Here is a 16,515-nt window from a genome sequence, read left to right as displayed (position 1 = left end):
AAGAGAATAGGAAGTGGAGATCATATGAATAGATGAATATGTTTTATGGTCTTACAGTGATCATAAGAAATGTAGATGTTGTTAAGGAAAACAAAGCAATGACCCTTTGGCATATCTCAACTATATTAATCAGAGTCTAGGCAAAAGAAGGCATACTCAAAATGGTTAAACTGGAAAGAACATAATTAAGGGAGTATTTACAATGGTGTGGGTATGGTTAAGGGAACCAGTAACAGTGTGAAGCTATTAGCATTCTAGGCCTGAAGGGGCACTGTAAAGAAACGGTACCATGAGAGACTCATGAGAGCTGGAACTCGAGGAAAGAGGCTTCTAGACAGGCGTTGTAGTCAGAGAGACACAGTATGACCAAAATTTTGGCCTAGCTAGCATAAAGGAAAGACATGTAATACACACCCTGACATTTCCCTCCTCCTTTTTTTTTTTTAATCTTTTGCCAGTGTTGTCCATTGGTCTAACTCAAAATGAAACCACAGGGCAAGGAGACCCTGGTGATGTTTTCATAAATGTCACCCGCCCAGAGCAGATCATGACAGAGGAATGAAGACAATGAATTTGGGGGAGGAAAACTGACAATACTGTTATTATAAATATTCTCTATGACCATGGGAAGTTAAAAAAAAAAAAAAGTCATAGAAGGCAGGCAACTTAAAAATCCCCACAAAGCTACTTTTCTAATATTTCTATTTACACACTTAATTTGCTGGTGTTCTTTCTGCCTAGTAATAGGGTTGGTTAACCTTTTCTGGAAATGGTCCAATAGTAAATATTTTATAATCTGAGTACAAAGAGGCAAGATTGAAAATATTATGTTGTATTTCTCTATAAGCACTTAAATGTAATAATTTAAACACATAAAAAGCAGCCATTCAAATCCAGTGGCCCATGGTTTGCCACCCTCTGGCTTAGAAAATCCTCTCTTAATTTTTCGGTAATATGGCAAGTCCAAATAAACCCTCCTCCACATGGCCTCTCATACAGTTACTCTTTGAGCTGTCGAGTGACAGAATATCAACTTTTACTAGTTTAAGGTAGTAAAATGTGCTAGCCTCAATTGAGAAGATGCTGGAGGTAAATACCAGAATCCAGAGCAGTGGGAATCTCAGAGACCAGGTGGTTTTCTACTATGGTAACACCAGAACACATCCTCTTCATCTCTATTGTCTTCTTACCTTTACTTGTGTCTTCAGTTTGGCCTCATTGTCTATTAAGAAGAGTCAACCCTCCTCACAAGAAACAATGCTTATCTGTCCTTCTTTATATAATAACCCCAGAGAAGTATTCTGCTTGACTTGTCTTGGTCACACACCTATCCTTGGATGAATGTATGTAGGTGAGGGAAGAAGCTTGTTGATGGTGGAGAGGTTCTTTGATTGCACAAGCTTGGGAGAGGAGGCCCCTCCCGGAGAGGACTTCCCAAAGGAAGGGAGAATTCTGTTGCCAGGAGATGCTATTTCGGGGAAATAAAAATGTAACAATTATAGACCAATGTGTGACATGCCAGAAGAGGGAGACGTCTGACGCATGTTGTTATCACCCACAGTATCTAACATAGGACTCGGTAGACGTTCGTGCATTTTTGATGAATGAATGACTCAGTTCCCTCAACTGGTTGTGAACATTCTCTTAACAGGCCTAGCTTCTGATCAGCTGCTCTCTAGTTCTGTACACTGTAGTAGAGAGTTTTTAATGCCCAAACATCATCTTTCCTCTAATCCCAGGAAACAAAGAGTGCCCCAAAGAGCCAGGCACACAGGAAGCATCCTGTGGAAAGAGCCCAAGAATGGGGACTACACCGGCGACAGTAACGACTCTTGTGGGAGATCCGTGCGACCTTTTGGCCGAGGCCTTCAGGACACAAGGCCCCCGCCGACAGACGCGACCCTCCCTTGGGAGGGAGGCAGAGCGCGGGGGCGGGGGCCCTAGCCTCGGGCGCGTCACTCGGCACAAAGGAGACAGCAGGGAGGCGGCCGCAGGAGCAGATCTGCGCTCGCCAGCCACTTGAATTGCGGTTACAGACCTGCACCTCCCCTCCCCCTCCCCACCCAGGCCCGCCCGCCCGCCTTTCTGTCTCCTCTCTCCCTCCGTACTGGCCGGCCCGGGTCCATTTCCGGGCTCCGGGTATTTGGTATTGATCAGGGCCGGGGGCGCGGGAGCAGGTGGCTGCGGCGCTGCTGCTCCCGGGTCCGTCTCCCGCCGCCCTTGTCGCCAGCCCTTGCACGGCGGCCCGCCCCGTTCTCCGGGCCCGAGCGCTGCCTGCTGGACTTTGCGCCGCGTCGGGCGCTGCTGCTGCTGCGCGCCGGGCCGTGCTCTGTGCAGGCGGCGGCCGGGAAGCCGGAGGCGAAGTGCAGCCCGGACCCCAGGCCAACATGGCTGAAGTCACCATCGACCAGTCCAAGCTGCCGGGAGTCAAGGAAGGTAGGGGCCGGGCCGTGGAGCGCGCGCCGGGCCCCTCCGGCTCCTAGCGCCGGGTCTTTCCCGAGGGAGGAGGGCCTTCCTAGTCTCGGGGGCCCCCCGCGGCCTTCGCTTGGCGCCCACCGGGTGCCGGCCCGCCCTGGCCGGGAGGAAATTGAATTCCGGTTCTTTTGTGGGACCTTGGGCAAGTCACCTAAGTTCTGAGCCCCAGTTTTTCTCCACCGTCGGGAGATGAGGGGAGAGGCTAACACCACTCTCATCAAGTGGTTGTGTAGAGGTTCTCTGGAATAGCCGTGCAGTTAGTGAAAGCTCCAGACCTGGGTTCCTCTGACTTATTTCTCTTATTAAAAATTCAGGCCCAGCCTAGCTGGCTTGAAGGCTAGGAAGTGGGGAGTGGTTGACGTTCAGTTCCTTGTGGAACCTTTGTTTTGAAACTTGACTCTTTCCCTCCTTCTGTCTACGTTTCCTAGCGCTGCGTCTGGCTGGCTGACTTTCCCACCTTCATTCCAGGTTTAAAAGTTTAGTCTGGGCACTGCCCAGCGCGAGCAGCCAGATGGGAAGCTGCTATAAATAAGCGTTTTCTCACAAAAAGCAGTAAGCGAAGGGGAGCAGGGGACTCATTGTGATCCTAATGTTTACTAGCTTCCTATACTGATGTCCAGATGTAAGAGCTTGATTACTACTGGTCTGGCTTGACTTCTAGCAAGAAGCCCATTGACTTCTTGCCTCTTGTCTTCATCCTAGACCTTTTATTTTTTTCTTTTAACCTGAGCTCTTGAGTGCTGGATCGCCGTGATCTTTAGTAATCTTAGGCTGTTATTTGTCCCTGGGAAGCATGGAAGTCCCAGAGTGCTATCCGGGCTTGCAGAGATTGCCTTTGTAGTGGATGTCATTTGATTCAGCTGACTCTTGTGGTCTTAGTTGTCCTGGGAAGGTGGAATTGAAAGTGATCTTTGCTTTCTTGGAACTGTTTCACTGCCAACCTGATTTGACTCATAGGGTGTTGTGGGTGCTAGGGCTGAACCCAGGATCCAAAGAAAGCTTGACTGCTTTAGGCCCCCGAGTTCCAAACACCAGGAGACAGTCCCTGGTTTTGTGTAGAATTCTTAATGCCTTTGGGCCTGTCCTGTTGTTCCTAAAGGATGTTAGTTTTTTAGGCCGGAGATTTTTTAGCAAGTGGTGTTTTTCAACCCTTGAGTTCCCATTCCTGGTTTTGATAAAGGTTCTTGCATTCATATGTAAATGATTTTTTCTTTGCACTGTCAAGGCTGGAGCCTGAGTGGTGGGAAAGGCAAATTTGCTCTTTGAAAGTCCTAGTCTTAGAGATAGTCTTTAACCTTTGTGGTATGAAGTTGTGTGTGTGTGTTTACATATATCCTTGTATATATAATGCTTCCTTCGGGGGTGTGAGGAGTAGGATAAGAATTGGAGTTCAGACACAACCTCAATTTGTAAACTGGGGCTTCCCTGGTGACTCAGTTGGTAAAGAATCTGCCTGCAGTGTGGGAGACCTGGCTTTGATCCCTGAGTTGGGAAGATCTCCGGAGGAGGGCATGGCAACTCACGTCAGTATTCTCTGGAGAATCCCGGTGGACAGAGGAGCCTTATGGGCTACATTTTACAGGGTTGCAGAGAGTCAGACACAACTAAGCGCAGCACACAGTCATGTAGTGCTATGAATTTACCTTGCTCCCTGTACATGTTAGTGATGTGAAACAAACTTGAAACTCACTTTCTATGTTTGTGTTTATATTACTCTTAGGTCTTTTGGTTTCTAACCAAGACATGAATGGTTAATTCTAGTATATTCTTTCTCAAGGGTTTCAACAAACACTTTCCATCTATAAATGCGAGATTTTTCCATTGCTAAACTCTGGCATTTAACTCATTTGGATTGGTTTTCGTTTTACACAACTTGATGTGAGGCAGTCCAGTTTATATAATATGGTAAAGTGGTATGGAAATTTATGTAGCTGTTTCATTAAATTAAAATTACATATATTAATTTACTTTGAAGGTGGTCAGAAATTGTTGAGAAGATCTTTGTTTTTGTAAGCATGTGATTTTTCTGGTTCAAAGATCATCAAAGGAAATGATACACTATAGTAGGAATGTCCTAAAGGCAGTGTGGTTTTTGTTCTGGGAGGTATTCACATCTAATAAAGTGTATCTTTCTCTAATATAAGTCTTGATTATAGTCTGGTTGCTCCCTAATGATTTTTTTTTGGACCCTAATTAAAGAAAATAAAGTTGGTGACCATGATTGGGTAAAACATACACAAACATTGAGACTGTTCTTAATATTGAAATTCTAACTCAGTTTGAAAAGGAAGTTTAGTAATAATTTGCTTAATATTCTGGCATAGATTTTTAAATTCTAGTTTTAAAAACTCTCTACTTCTCTTATTAGTGTAAACCTTTATATACAATTACAATTTGGAATCATTGGGCAGATTCCAGTAGAGACTGAGAAGAACAATGCAGTGGATGTCTGCCCCTTCCCACTGCCCTTTTCTTTAGGAAGGGACTGGGCGCCCTGGGACTTTTTTGTGAACTTCTCAACAGAGGTCATGGTAGCGGCTGACTTTAGGGAAGGGGAATATTTGAAAACTTTTTTCTTCTAGGTTAAAAATCTAACACTTGCTTAGTTTTAAGATGGTCAAAGATACTCATCATTCGAACAGACCTTTGAAAAAATAACTACTGCAGTAGTTTTACCTTGGGAAATCCCTCTTAAAATAGGAGACAGAGATGTGTTTGAGTTCATTTGTAGTGAAAAGAATTAAGTCAAGAATTAAGTCTAAGATGAATTTTAACATACATCATTGTTTCTGGGTTTTAAAAGCATTTTTTTTTTGGAACATCTGCATACTTTTTGTAATGGAAATACTGTTGCCATTGTTTAGAAATAATGCTTTATTTCTTTGGAAACATTTGAGGTTCTCTGCTACAAGATTTGAAATAATTCTCAACCATTTTTTTATATCAGTAGATGTACATCTCAAATGCATCATGCAATTTGTGAATGCTAGACAAAAGTATTCTCCAACAGAAAAAGGTTCCAACAATATTCAACATTTTTTTTTTAGTTTAGATCAAAGCTTTTTTTCCCTTAAAAAAAAAAAAAAAGAGCACTTTCATTAGTTAACAAACTTAGATTTTTGGTCAGTTTTAGCTTCTTTGCTGAATTTTCTTTCTGAAACCACAATCCAGACTCCCCACTTTTTGCTCTCTCCAGTCTGATTCCCATCTCTGTGTGTCTGATTCTTTGTGACCCCCAAGGACTGTAGCCTGCCAGACTCCTCTGTTCATGGGATTTTCCAGGCAAGAATATTGGAGTGGATTGCCATTTCATTGTCTAGGGGATCTTCCTGTCCCAGGGATCAAACCCATGTCTCCTGTGTCTCCTGCTTTGGCAAGCGGATTCTTTATTGCAGAGACACTGGGGAAGCTGCTTCCATAGCTCTACTTAGTTTTAATTGCCGACTGCTAATCTTGCTCTTTCCCATATTTAGCAAAGTTTTCACATTATCTTAAGATTTTGGTCTGAGAGATGGTAGACTGTGCATCAAAGCCATTTCTAGACTCTTTAAAGTTTATTAACTCCTTTGCAGTTTTTTAGTCATTAGCGTTTTCCCACTTTTAAACATTGAGCACGAAATATACAATCTACAGTCCTCTCATCTACCAGGCCAGCCTTCTTTCTTTTTTCCTCTCAGCAGTAAGGGAATTTATTATGTATTATGTATTTTTACTGCCCTTCAAATGGGAAGTTCCAACATCTCCAAAGTTAGTTTACTTGATTAGTATCTGATGAGCACCTGTGCACTTGTGGTAGAGACATTTCTTGAAATGAAGGTAGCTAGTAGCTATTCTGAGAGCAAATTCTTTTTCTTTAAAGATCAAAGTTAATGCATTTTCAGAAATATGCCTAGAAAGCACTGATTCATTTTAGGTCCAGAACACCATAGTGGCAAGATGAGGGTAAATTAAATTAATGGCGTAAGTCTAGAACTTTAAGCAGAAAGATATAAAATTATGTCTGTTACAGTAAGTTAATCAAGTAGTCCCAGAGATCTAAAGCATGTGGCATGCCCACAAGACACATAATGTGATGGAGGTCTCTAAGAGGTCCATTTTCTGGCTCTCAGACAAACTCAGTTTCTCTTTTCCTCAAAATTTCATAGGTTTTTTTGGGGGTAGGGGGGTGGTTATTGTTTTTTAATGAGACCTCTGCTAAATCTTGACTTAGGTATATGTCTTGTTTTTCTTTACCTTGATCTGGCTTCAGATCTTTCACATAGCTGGCAAAGATTCAGCAAATATGTGAATGAATAAATGAGTAAATCATAGACTACTAAATGCTCTCTTAGTTTAGAAATCCTATCTCTGGCATAATTTCCTGTTCCTTCTCAGAGCATAAGCTCTTAGAGGGCAGAGATAATGCCTTTTAACCTTGACATCATGTATCTTAGTGCCACTATTACAGTTATGAAAATGTTTTATGTATTTTTTTTAGTGGTTTTTTTTTATAGATATGCCTTATAAATGGAATCCATACAAAGTTATGATAACATAGAAAGTAAAAAAAAAAGTCATTGCATGCTCTTCATTGTGACTTTGAAGGTAATCATTATTAAGAATAAAATTTTAGTAAAAACATTTTTGAAAATGCTATTTGGTGGTTTGAATTTTTTTTTGAGTAATAGGTTTACTTTTTTCCCCCCTTGAGGTAAAATGCAAAGCAGTATCATATAATTTGGAAGCTGAAAAGAACCTTAGGTACATATTTTTTAGAGATTTATGTGTGTCACCCATTGTGTGAGGGTAATTTCACAGTAAAAAGTGCCCTGTGGTGGATGGTGTGATCTTGACTGTGCTGGAAAGGCAGTCCTAAAGAGTTCAAGGAGTTGTTCAAGGAGTTGTTGTAAAGAACTCTTGAAATTCCACCCGGAATGCCTCTCACGTTGCTATATGCAGGTATGTAGTACCTTCTTAAATAAATGCAGTGATTTTTAAAAACTGAAATAGCTGCTATTTGTAAAATAAAGATTATTTTAATAATTCAAGAAATGCCTTTTTTTTAAAACTGACAGGTACATAAAGGCCAACTTCTCCCTTGTGGGAAACTATTAGAAACCACTGCTCCACCAGATTTTCCAGATGAAAATCTGAGAGCCAGGAAGGGGAAGTGAGTTGTAGTAAACCCCTTAGACTTAACATATCTAAAAATTGCCACATAGGGCCTAAATTTAGAGAAGTTTAGAGCTGAGTATTCCACAGCTCAGTCTTCCCTCCTCTCTCCTTTTTCACCTTCCCCTTCCTTTCCGTCTCCTCCCTTCGTCGCTCTTCTTTTGTTCCCTCTCTGTGTTGTTCTCTCTCTTTTCAGTTATTCTGTAGATAAAAAAGAATCACTCCTGATGTATTTCCTTAATGGGTGCGTGTGTGTGCTCAGTCATTCAGTTGTATCCTTCTCTTTGCGGCCCCATAGACTGTAGCCTGCCAGGCTCCCCTGTCCATGGAATCTCCCAGGCAAGAATACTGGAGTGTGTTGCCGTTTTCTTCTTCAGGAAATCTTCCTGACCCAGGAATCGAACCTGCATCTCTTGTGTCCCCTGCATTGGCAGGCAGATTCTGTACTGCTAGAGCCACCGGAGAAAAACAATGGTATAAAAATAATGAGTGGCAAAACAATTTCAGAGCTTTTTCTCAAGTTGTTTTAGGGATAATGTTTGATATGAATGTTAAAAAGTTGACCTAGGTTTCATTTTATTTTTTAATTAAAAGCTTTTTTTTTTTAGGTTTTTGTTTTGATTCAGCAAATGAATTGCCGCATGAACTACAGGAGGTCATATTCCTGCCTCAGTGGTTTTTCCTACACAGAAGATGCATTTCCTCTCTGTACACTCAGCCTGAAGGGGCTAATGTTTAGAGGCTTGGATATTTTAAGACGATTAAACATACTGTGGAAATAAAGCTGTGGGCCATTATCTTTCCTTAGTTCTCTTCAGAGATGTAGAGTTTTGATTGAGATAAGTGAATTTTTGCCTCGGTAACAAAAAACAGTGTGATACCTCACACTTTTCTTGAAATCCCAGTTTTTTAAGTAAAGGAGTGTATTTTACAATTAACTACCCTGAGCTATAGGGGGGAAAAATAAACCTTATCACAGCTATGTTTGCAATTTCAGATGTAGCCACTGGAAGGATTGTTGGATTAATACTTTAAGCTGATGACCTATTTAAAAGTGTCCTGTGCTTCAAAACTGTAAAATTAGGGTGCCCTAGATCCTAAATAAGAACTATAAAGGATAATTGGTCTTATATACCTTGGGGTTATATAGACTGTTTATTCCTAGATGTTTGAATTTAGAAATCAGTATAAGAATTTCTAGATACTGTTGTGTGGTTTATGTGCTGTGCTTAGTTGCTCAGTTGTGTCTGACTCTTTGTGACCCCATGGAGTGTAGCCCACCAGGCTCCTCTGTCCATGGGGATTCTCCAGGCAAGAATACTGGAATGGGTTGCCCTGCCCTTCTCCAGGGGATCTTTCCAATCCAGGGATTGAACCCAGGTCTCCTGCATTACAGGCGAATTCTTTACAGATTGAGCTACCAGAGAAGCCCAGATACTGTTGTGTTGGCTAAAACAGAAGAGTTTTTCAGTGAGCTGGAACAGAAGACCCAAACGAACTTTTTGGCCAACCCACTGATTACGTTCTTTGCAGCCAAATAGATAGAAACTGTATAATCAGCAAAAATAAGACCGGGAGCTGACTGTGGCTCAGATCATGAACTCCTTATTGCCAAATTATTATCAGACTTATATTGAAGAAAGTAGGGAAAACCACTATAGACTATTCAGGTATGACTTAAATCAAATCCCTTATGATTATACAGTGGAAGTGACAAATAAGTTCAAGGGATGAGATCTGATAGAGTGCCTGAAGAACTAGAGGCAGTGATCAGGACCATCCCCAAGAAAAAGAAATGCAAAAAGGTAAAATGGTTGTCTGAGGAGGTCTTACAAATAGCTGAGAAAAGGAAAGATATACCCATTTGAATGCAGAGTTCCAAAGACTAGCAAGGAGAGATAAGAAAGCCTTCCTTAGTGATCAGTGAAAAGATATAGAGGAAAACAATAGAATAGGAAAGACTAGAGATCTTTTCAAGAAAATTAGAGATTCCAAGGGAACATTTCATGCAAAGATGGGCACGATAAAGGACAGAAATGGTATGCACCTAACAGAACCAGGAGATATTAAGAAGAGGTAGCAAGAATACACAGAAGAACTATACAAAAAAGATCTTCATGACCCCGATAACCACTATGCTGTGATCACTCACCTAGAGCCAGACATCATGGAATGCAAAGTCAAGTGGGCCTTAGGAAGCATCACTACAAACAAAGTTAGTGGAGGTGATGGAATTGCAGTTGAGCTATTTCAAATACTAAAAGATGATGCAGTGAAAGTGCTGCACTCAATATGCCAGCAAATTTGGAAAATTCAGTGGCCACAGGACTGGAAAAGGTCAGTTTTCATTCTAATCCCAAAGAAAGGCAATGCCAAAGAATGCTCAAACTACCTCACAATTGCACTCATCTCACATGCTAGTAAAGTAATGCTCAAAATTCTCCAAGCCAGGCTTCAGCAATATGTGAACCGTGAACTTTCAGATGTTCAAGCTGATTTTAGAAAAGGCAGAGGAACCAGAGATCAAATTGCCAACATCCGTTGGATCATCGAAAAAACAAGAGTTCCAGAAAATCATCTGCTTTATTTACTACGCCAAAGCCTTTGACTGTGTGGATCACAACAAACTCTGGAAAATTCTGAAAGAGATGGGAATATCAGACCACCTGACCTGCCTCCTGAGAAATCTGTATGCAGGTCAAGAAGCCACAGTTAGAACTGGACTTGGAGCAACAGACTGGTTCCAAATAGGAAAAGGAGTACGTCAAGGCTGTATATTTTCACCCTGCTTATTTAACTTATATGCAGAGTACATCATGAGAAATGCTGGGCTAGATGAAGCACAGGCTGGAATCAAGATTGACAGGAGAAATATCAAAAACGTCAGATATGTAGATGACACCACCCTGATAGCAGAAAGCGAAGAAGAACTAAAGAACCTCTTGATGAAAATGAAAGAAGAGAGTGAAAAAGTTGGCTTAAAACTCAACATTCAGAAAGCTAAGATCATGGCATCTGGTCCCTTCACTTCATGATGAATAGATGGGGGAACAATGGAAACAGTAACACACTTTATTTTTTGGGGCTTCAAAATCACTGCAGATGGTGACTGCAGCCATGAAATTAAAGGATGCTTGCCCTTGGAAGAAAAGTTATGACCGACCTAGACAACATATTAAAAAGCAGCGACATTACTTTCCCAACAAACGTTCATATAGTCAAAGCTATGGTTTTTCCAGTAGTCATGTATGGATGTGAGAGTTGGAGTCTAAAGAAAACTGAGCACTGAAGTATTGATGCTTCTGAACCATGGTGTTGGAGAATACCCTTGAGAGTCCCTTGGACTGCAAGGAGATCCAACCAGTCCATCCTAAAGGAAATCAGTCCCGAATATTCATTGGAAGGACTGATGTTGAAGCTGAAGCTCCAATTCTTTGGCCACCTGATGTGAAGAACTGACTCATTGGAAAAGACCCTGATGGTGGGTAAGATTGAAGGTGGATGGGAAAGTGGACGACAGAGGATGAGATGGTTGGATGGCATCACTGACTTGATGGACATGAGTTTGAATAAGCTCCTGGAGTTAGTCATGGGCAGGGAAGCTTGACGTGCTGCAGTTGATGGCGTCGCAAAGAGTTGGACACGACTGAGTGACTGAACAGACTGACTATTTTTAAAAGGACACCACAAACACGCATACTCAAAGTTTTTTTTTTTTAAGTATGTCACTATTTCAATAAAACAAACACACACATTAAGATATGTAGGTCTTCATATGATATTGGTAACCATACACTGACAGAAAAGCACTGAAAACTTTCTAATAAACCAGAACCAGTGTAAAACCAGTCTTGCTTATATATCAGTGTTTTTTTCTTTTTAGCCAGGCTCATTGATGTGTAATTCATGTACAGTAAAAGTTCTTCTTAATGTGCAGTTCTGAGTTTCACAAATGTTTGGTCTTGTAACCACCACAGCAGTTAAGATATAGAACAATTGCATAACCCCCAAATTGTTCTACCCCTTCCTCCCCACCCCAACCAACCACTGATTTGTTTTCTGGCCTTGTACTTTTGCCTTTACAAAAATGACATATAAATGGGATCACGCAATAAATAGCTTTTTGTGTTTGACTTCTTTCACTTAGCCTAATACATCTAATACCATGTGTATATCAGTAATTTTGTTCCTTTTCATTGCTGAATTCTAGTGAATGGCTGTACCACATTTGCTTATCCATTCACTAGTTGATGAATGTTGAGGTGTTTTTACTTTTGGTGGTTATAAATAGTCTCTATAAACATTTGCATACAATTTTTTTTGTGTGTGTGAATGTGTTTTCACTTCCCTTGGGTTAGCACCTGTGCTTAGGTGCTCAGTCATGTAAGACTCCTTGTGACCCCTTGGATTGCAGCCCGCCAGGTTCGTCTGTCCATGGGGATTCTCCAGGCAAGAATACTGGAGTAGATTGCTATGCCCTCCACCAGGGGATCTTGCCAATCCCAGGGACTGAATTTAGGCCTCCTGCATTGCAGGCTGATTCTTTACCAACTGAGGCACCAGAGAAGCCCAAGAACACTGGAGTGGGTACTCTATCCCTTCTCCAGGGGTCTTCCTGACCCAGGAAACAAACTTGGATCTCTTGCTTTGAAGGTGGATTCTTTACCAGCTGAGCTACCAGGGAAGCCCTGGGTTAGAACCTGGGGTAGGATTACTGGGTTGTATGGTGAATATATGTTTAGCGTTATAAGAAACTACCAAACTGGTTTTCAAAGTAGCCGTACCGTTTTGCATTCCCGCAGGCAGTGTATGTGAGCTCCAATTGCTCTGCATCCTTGTTTGTACTTTACATTGTCAAGATATATTTAAAACATTTTTAAGCGATTTTCTTAAGGGTTTAAATTCTGGTTCTGTTGTTTTGTAGCTGTGATCTAAATTTTAGCAGTGTAATATTACCTCCTGTGGCTTTAATTTGCATTTCTGTAATGACTAGTGATTGGAGACTCTTCTTGTGCTTATTTCCTATTCTTACATCATTTGTTGAAGTGAGTGTTCTGAAGTTTGCCTTTTAAAAAAATCAGGCTGTTTTCTTGTTAGAGCTTTGAGAACTCTTTATGTATTTGAATTCAACTCTCTTTTCAGATAATATTGTGTAAATATCAGTGGTCTTTGAACCTTGGTGCAATGTTAGGAGCTTTGCTGTGAGCAGGTTCCTGCTCTACTTGATACCAGCTGAATCTCTTGGAGATGGTCCCAGGAAACTGTAGTCTTTTATACCCAGATTATACATTGGGCTTAACAATGGACATTTGGAATATACTGACTAAAATTACTGTGGCCACTGTAACGCAGGGATGCATCCTACCCTACTTTAATTTTTTGTTTTTTTTCAGTAGCAACTCATTACCTTTATCAGGGTTAAAGAATGGCAGCATGTTTTTCCTTTTGGTAATTGAAATTTGTTCCTCTAGGATAGAAGTTTGCAAACTATGGCCTGTGGGCCAGTCCAGCTACCCACTGCTTGTTTTTATACAGTGGAGCTGAATACAGCCTTTATATTTTTAAATGATTGAAGAAAAAGAAGAAGAAGAATGTTTTGTGACAGGTAAAAATGATATGAAATTCAAATTTCTGTGTCTAACGTTTTATTGGATCATAACTTTGCTCATTTGTCTACATACTGTCTGTGGCTGCTTTTGTGCTGTAAAGGCTGAAGTGAGTGAGTAATGACAGCACAGACTATGGTCAGAAAAACTTACATTGTTTACTCTCTGTTACTCTGTGGAGAAAAGATAATTTCTCTTGGACCATTTCAGCGAAACCTTTTAAAAACTTCCCTAATTGTTTTTTTTTTTTTTTTTTGATGCTTCATTAATCACTATAAACATCAGTTATCAAACCTTTTTTTGATACAGTGGTGCACTGTTGGAGATTGTTACTGGTTGAACCCACGCGACAGCATGTATTATTTTTGTAGTGATTTTTACAAATAGACTTACATCTGATTTTCATTTTTTAAAGAAGAACATGTGCTTCTTTAAAAATGTCTAGGTACTTCAAAATTGATTATCAAAGTAGAAACCATATGTAAAGTAAGAATAATCCATTTGCCAGTTCTGAGTAAGGGCCAGTGGGGCTTTCATGAGTGAAGTGTATGAGTAAACAAGTTCAACTTTTGAAAAATTTGCTTATGATTCTTAGTTTATTACTTATTACTGACTCTCTTCAAAACACGCAAACTAACATTTGCATGAATGAAGTGTCACTTTGTCTCTTGGAAACTTGCATCAGAAGTACCTAGGTTAATTTACCACTAAACTTTGAAGGCTTAATGTGTGATGAGCATTTCCAGTCCTGATACAGCTTCTCAAGGACCAAAATCAGGGGAGTCTCCCCTGGACTTTTTGGCTGTTATTTTTCCAGTGACTCATAAAGACTGAGTCACTTTCCGTTAACACTCAAGGACTTTAATTGCATTTAGTAAAAGCAGGGATGATTTACAAGGATATCTTTCCCCCTTCTCTGCCTCCTCATCAACATTTTTTTTTTTTTTTTGTATGTTGACTATATAGAGAGTCCGTGGTTTACTTTAAATATGATACTCACTAATTTTTGAGTTGCACTTTCCATTAAATACCTTAAAATATTGGCTTTTTCTTTCATATTATGAAATTCTGCAAAATTCAGAACGTTAGAGTTGGCAAATACATTCAGAATTTTTTTTATTGTCTAGATGGGAAACCAGAAGTAGAGGAGGACAAAGAAGGGACTTGATTAAGATTCATATCCTCCCATCTGCACATGTTCAGTTTGGCCTAACATCTGCCAGCATCTATTTTAGAAAGGATTTTGCACTCTCAGTGTCTGCCTTTACAAACGTTCCTTATCCTGTTAGTGATTGCTGGATTCTAACTTACCATATCTGCTTCTGTTGTTTCCCCAGTTTTCCATGGTCAGACCTCATTATTTTATTTAAATTGGACTTTAGCTTACCCATGAAGCCTTTCTTTTTTTCTTTTCTCCTTGTAGTTTCCCCATGAAAATGCCAAAGAGCTGATCTTTGAAAGATTATTTCAGTTATGTGTGCGTGTGTTGGAGGGGAGAAGCTGGAGGTTTAGAAAATGGTTAGTTAGGGAGCTATTATCAATAGGACTCCAGTTTAACGTGCTTTCAATATCCCCAAATTCCAGGAACTTGGTTGCAGTGGCACTCAGGCTCCTCAAACTGGGATACCTATTGAGGTAAAGCAGCGCTGCCAAATCATTTCTAGGACAAACCCAGACACTTTGTGAGTAAAAAGGGCAATTTTAATAATTGTACCAGAATAGATATATAAGAGACTGCTGAAATACCACAGGCGGTTGGATATGATGATCAAGTGAGGTCCTTGTTAAAAAACCCTGTCTGGATATATAAAGTTTTCATTGACACTTACAGCATAAAGAATACCTGTCTCCCATAGACTGTCTTGAGATTCTTAATGGGTTTTCTATTTCATAACTGATACTAAATGAAACATGAAATCTGTTCTATAGAAGGTAGTAGGATTAAAGTTTCGTTAAGCTGTTCATAAATTAGTTCCCCAAAATTCTGCTTTTAGTTAGTTTTCTTTTTGTTTCCTGTTTATCTGTTCTCCCCATATATACCCCTTGAAAGTGGGGAATGGGTGTTGAAAAGATTTGTGCAGCTGAGGAGAGGTAAGAAATGCACACATTTCTGATGTAACACAACTATCATTCTCTTCATTTTAAAAGGAGTAGGAAGCCACCATTTTACTCTGTACGTTTCTGCTTATGTATCTTTTCAATAATTGAGCTCCTCCTGGAATTATTTTGCAGTATTTGCTCTAGTTTACCGATACATTAAATAATTTGTCCAGGTTGAAGTCAAGCTTGTGTAAAATTTAGTTTAAGCAGACTAACTTCTTTGGAAAGAGAAGTATTTTGAACCTAGGCTTGTAAGACTTGGTTTCACATTTCCTCATTACTATTCATTTGATGTAAGAACTCAGAGAAAACACTCAATGTCGTTCTTCAGTTTCCTTATCTATTTATTGGAAATAACATTTACTATGTCTAATACATGGATTTTCCATGAGAGTTAATTGAAGAAATGGATATGAAAATTTTTGCAAAGTGCAGTGTTGTATATTTAGTCTCGGTGATATTACTGTTCAAGTTACCCTATAATACTCCCACTTCTCTTTTTTTCCAGACCATTGTTCTTTGAGCCCTAATCCTTGACATGTTATTTCCTTCTATACTATCCAAATATAGCCTGTTTCTCTCCACTCATCCTCTCATCACCTCCTCAGGCCCAGCTCAAATGCTGATTCTCTGTTAAATCTACCCTGCTTCTTTGCTGTGTGTCTCCTTAACCTACTTTTGAGGTACTTAACTTCCTTAAGCCACATGTCTCACCCACTGTATTGGTCTGTTGGCTCTCTGTCAAGACAAGACTGGTAGCAGGCTGGTCTCAGTACTTTCTGGGGATCCTTATTCATAGGAGATACTCCAGAAAACTTGTCAGACTATCTGACAGGCCGACTGACCTGAGCTAACTACTCTAATGACGCTCGAATAAGAGCTGTGATCATTTGCATGATACAGTGGGACTGCAACAGAGGATTAGAGGCAGTCTTTCACTTTTAGTTGCATGAATTTTCCCCATCTCTCAGGTTTCTGTAGGAGGCTGATTGGTGTTAAGGTTAACTCAAGGCCTAAACACATAGTAGGTTCCTTTGGAAACAATGATCTTACCTGTTTATGGGTTAATTTTAGTTATGTATGACCATATTACTGTGTGTAAATTTTCCAGGATTATGATATGGTAGCATTTTGTTCCTGTTACTAAAGGATCCAGGTAGTTTCTTAGACGGCATTGGATTCT

General features: G+C 40.3%; 1 protein-coding gene across 5 annotated transcripts in view; it reads left to right on the top strand.

The window, feature by feature from the left end:
* The first annotated feature begins 2,105 nt into the window (after positions 1–2,105).
* Positions 2,106–16,515, top strand: part of CCDC50 (coiled-coil domain containing 50) — an 81,548-nt gene continuing 67,138 nt past the window's right edge. For 2 of the 5 annotated variants that reach the window (XM_055568702.1, XM_055568701.1), the window contains exon 1: positions 2,106–2,436. In XM_055568702.1, coding sequence (XP_055424677.1) covers positions 2,388–2,436 — 49 coding nt within the window. In that variant the 5' untranslated portion in view covers positions 2,106–2,387. The remainder of the gene's footprint in view (positions 2,437–16,515) is intronic. The other 3 variants (XM_055568703.1, XM_055568700.1, XM_055568704.1) reach the window with 3 other exon arrangements.

This window comes from Bubalus kerabau, chromosome 2 (assembly GCF_029407905.1).
Source record: "Bubalus kerabau isolate K-KA32 ecotype Philippines breed swamp buffalo chromosome 2, PCC_UOA_SB_1v2, whole genome shotgun sequence".
Taxonomy (NCBI): domain Eukaryota; kingdom Metazoa; phylum Chordata; class Mammalia; order Artiodactyla; family Bovidae; genus Bubalus; species Bubalus kerabau.
This window is presented reverse-complemented; position numbering and strand designations above follow the sequence as displayed.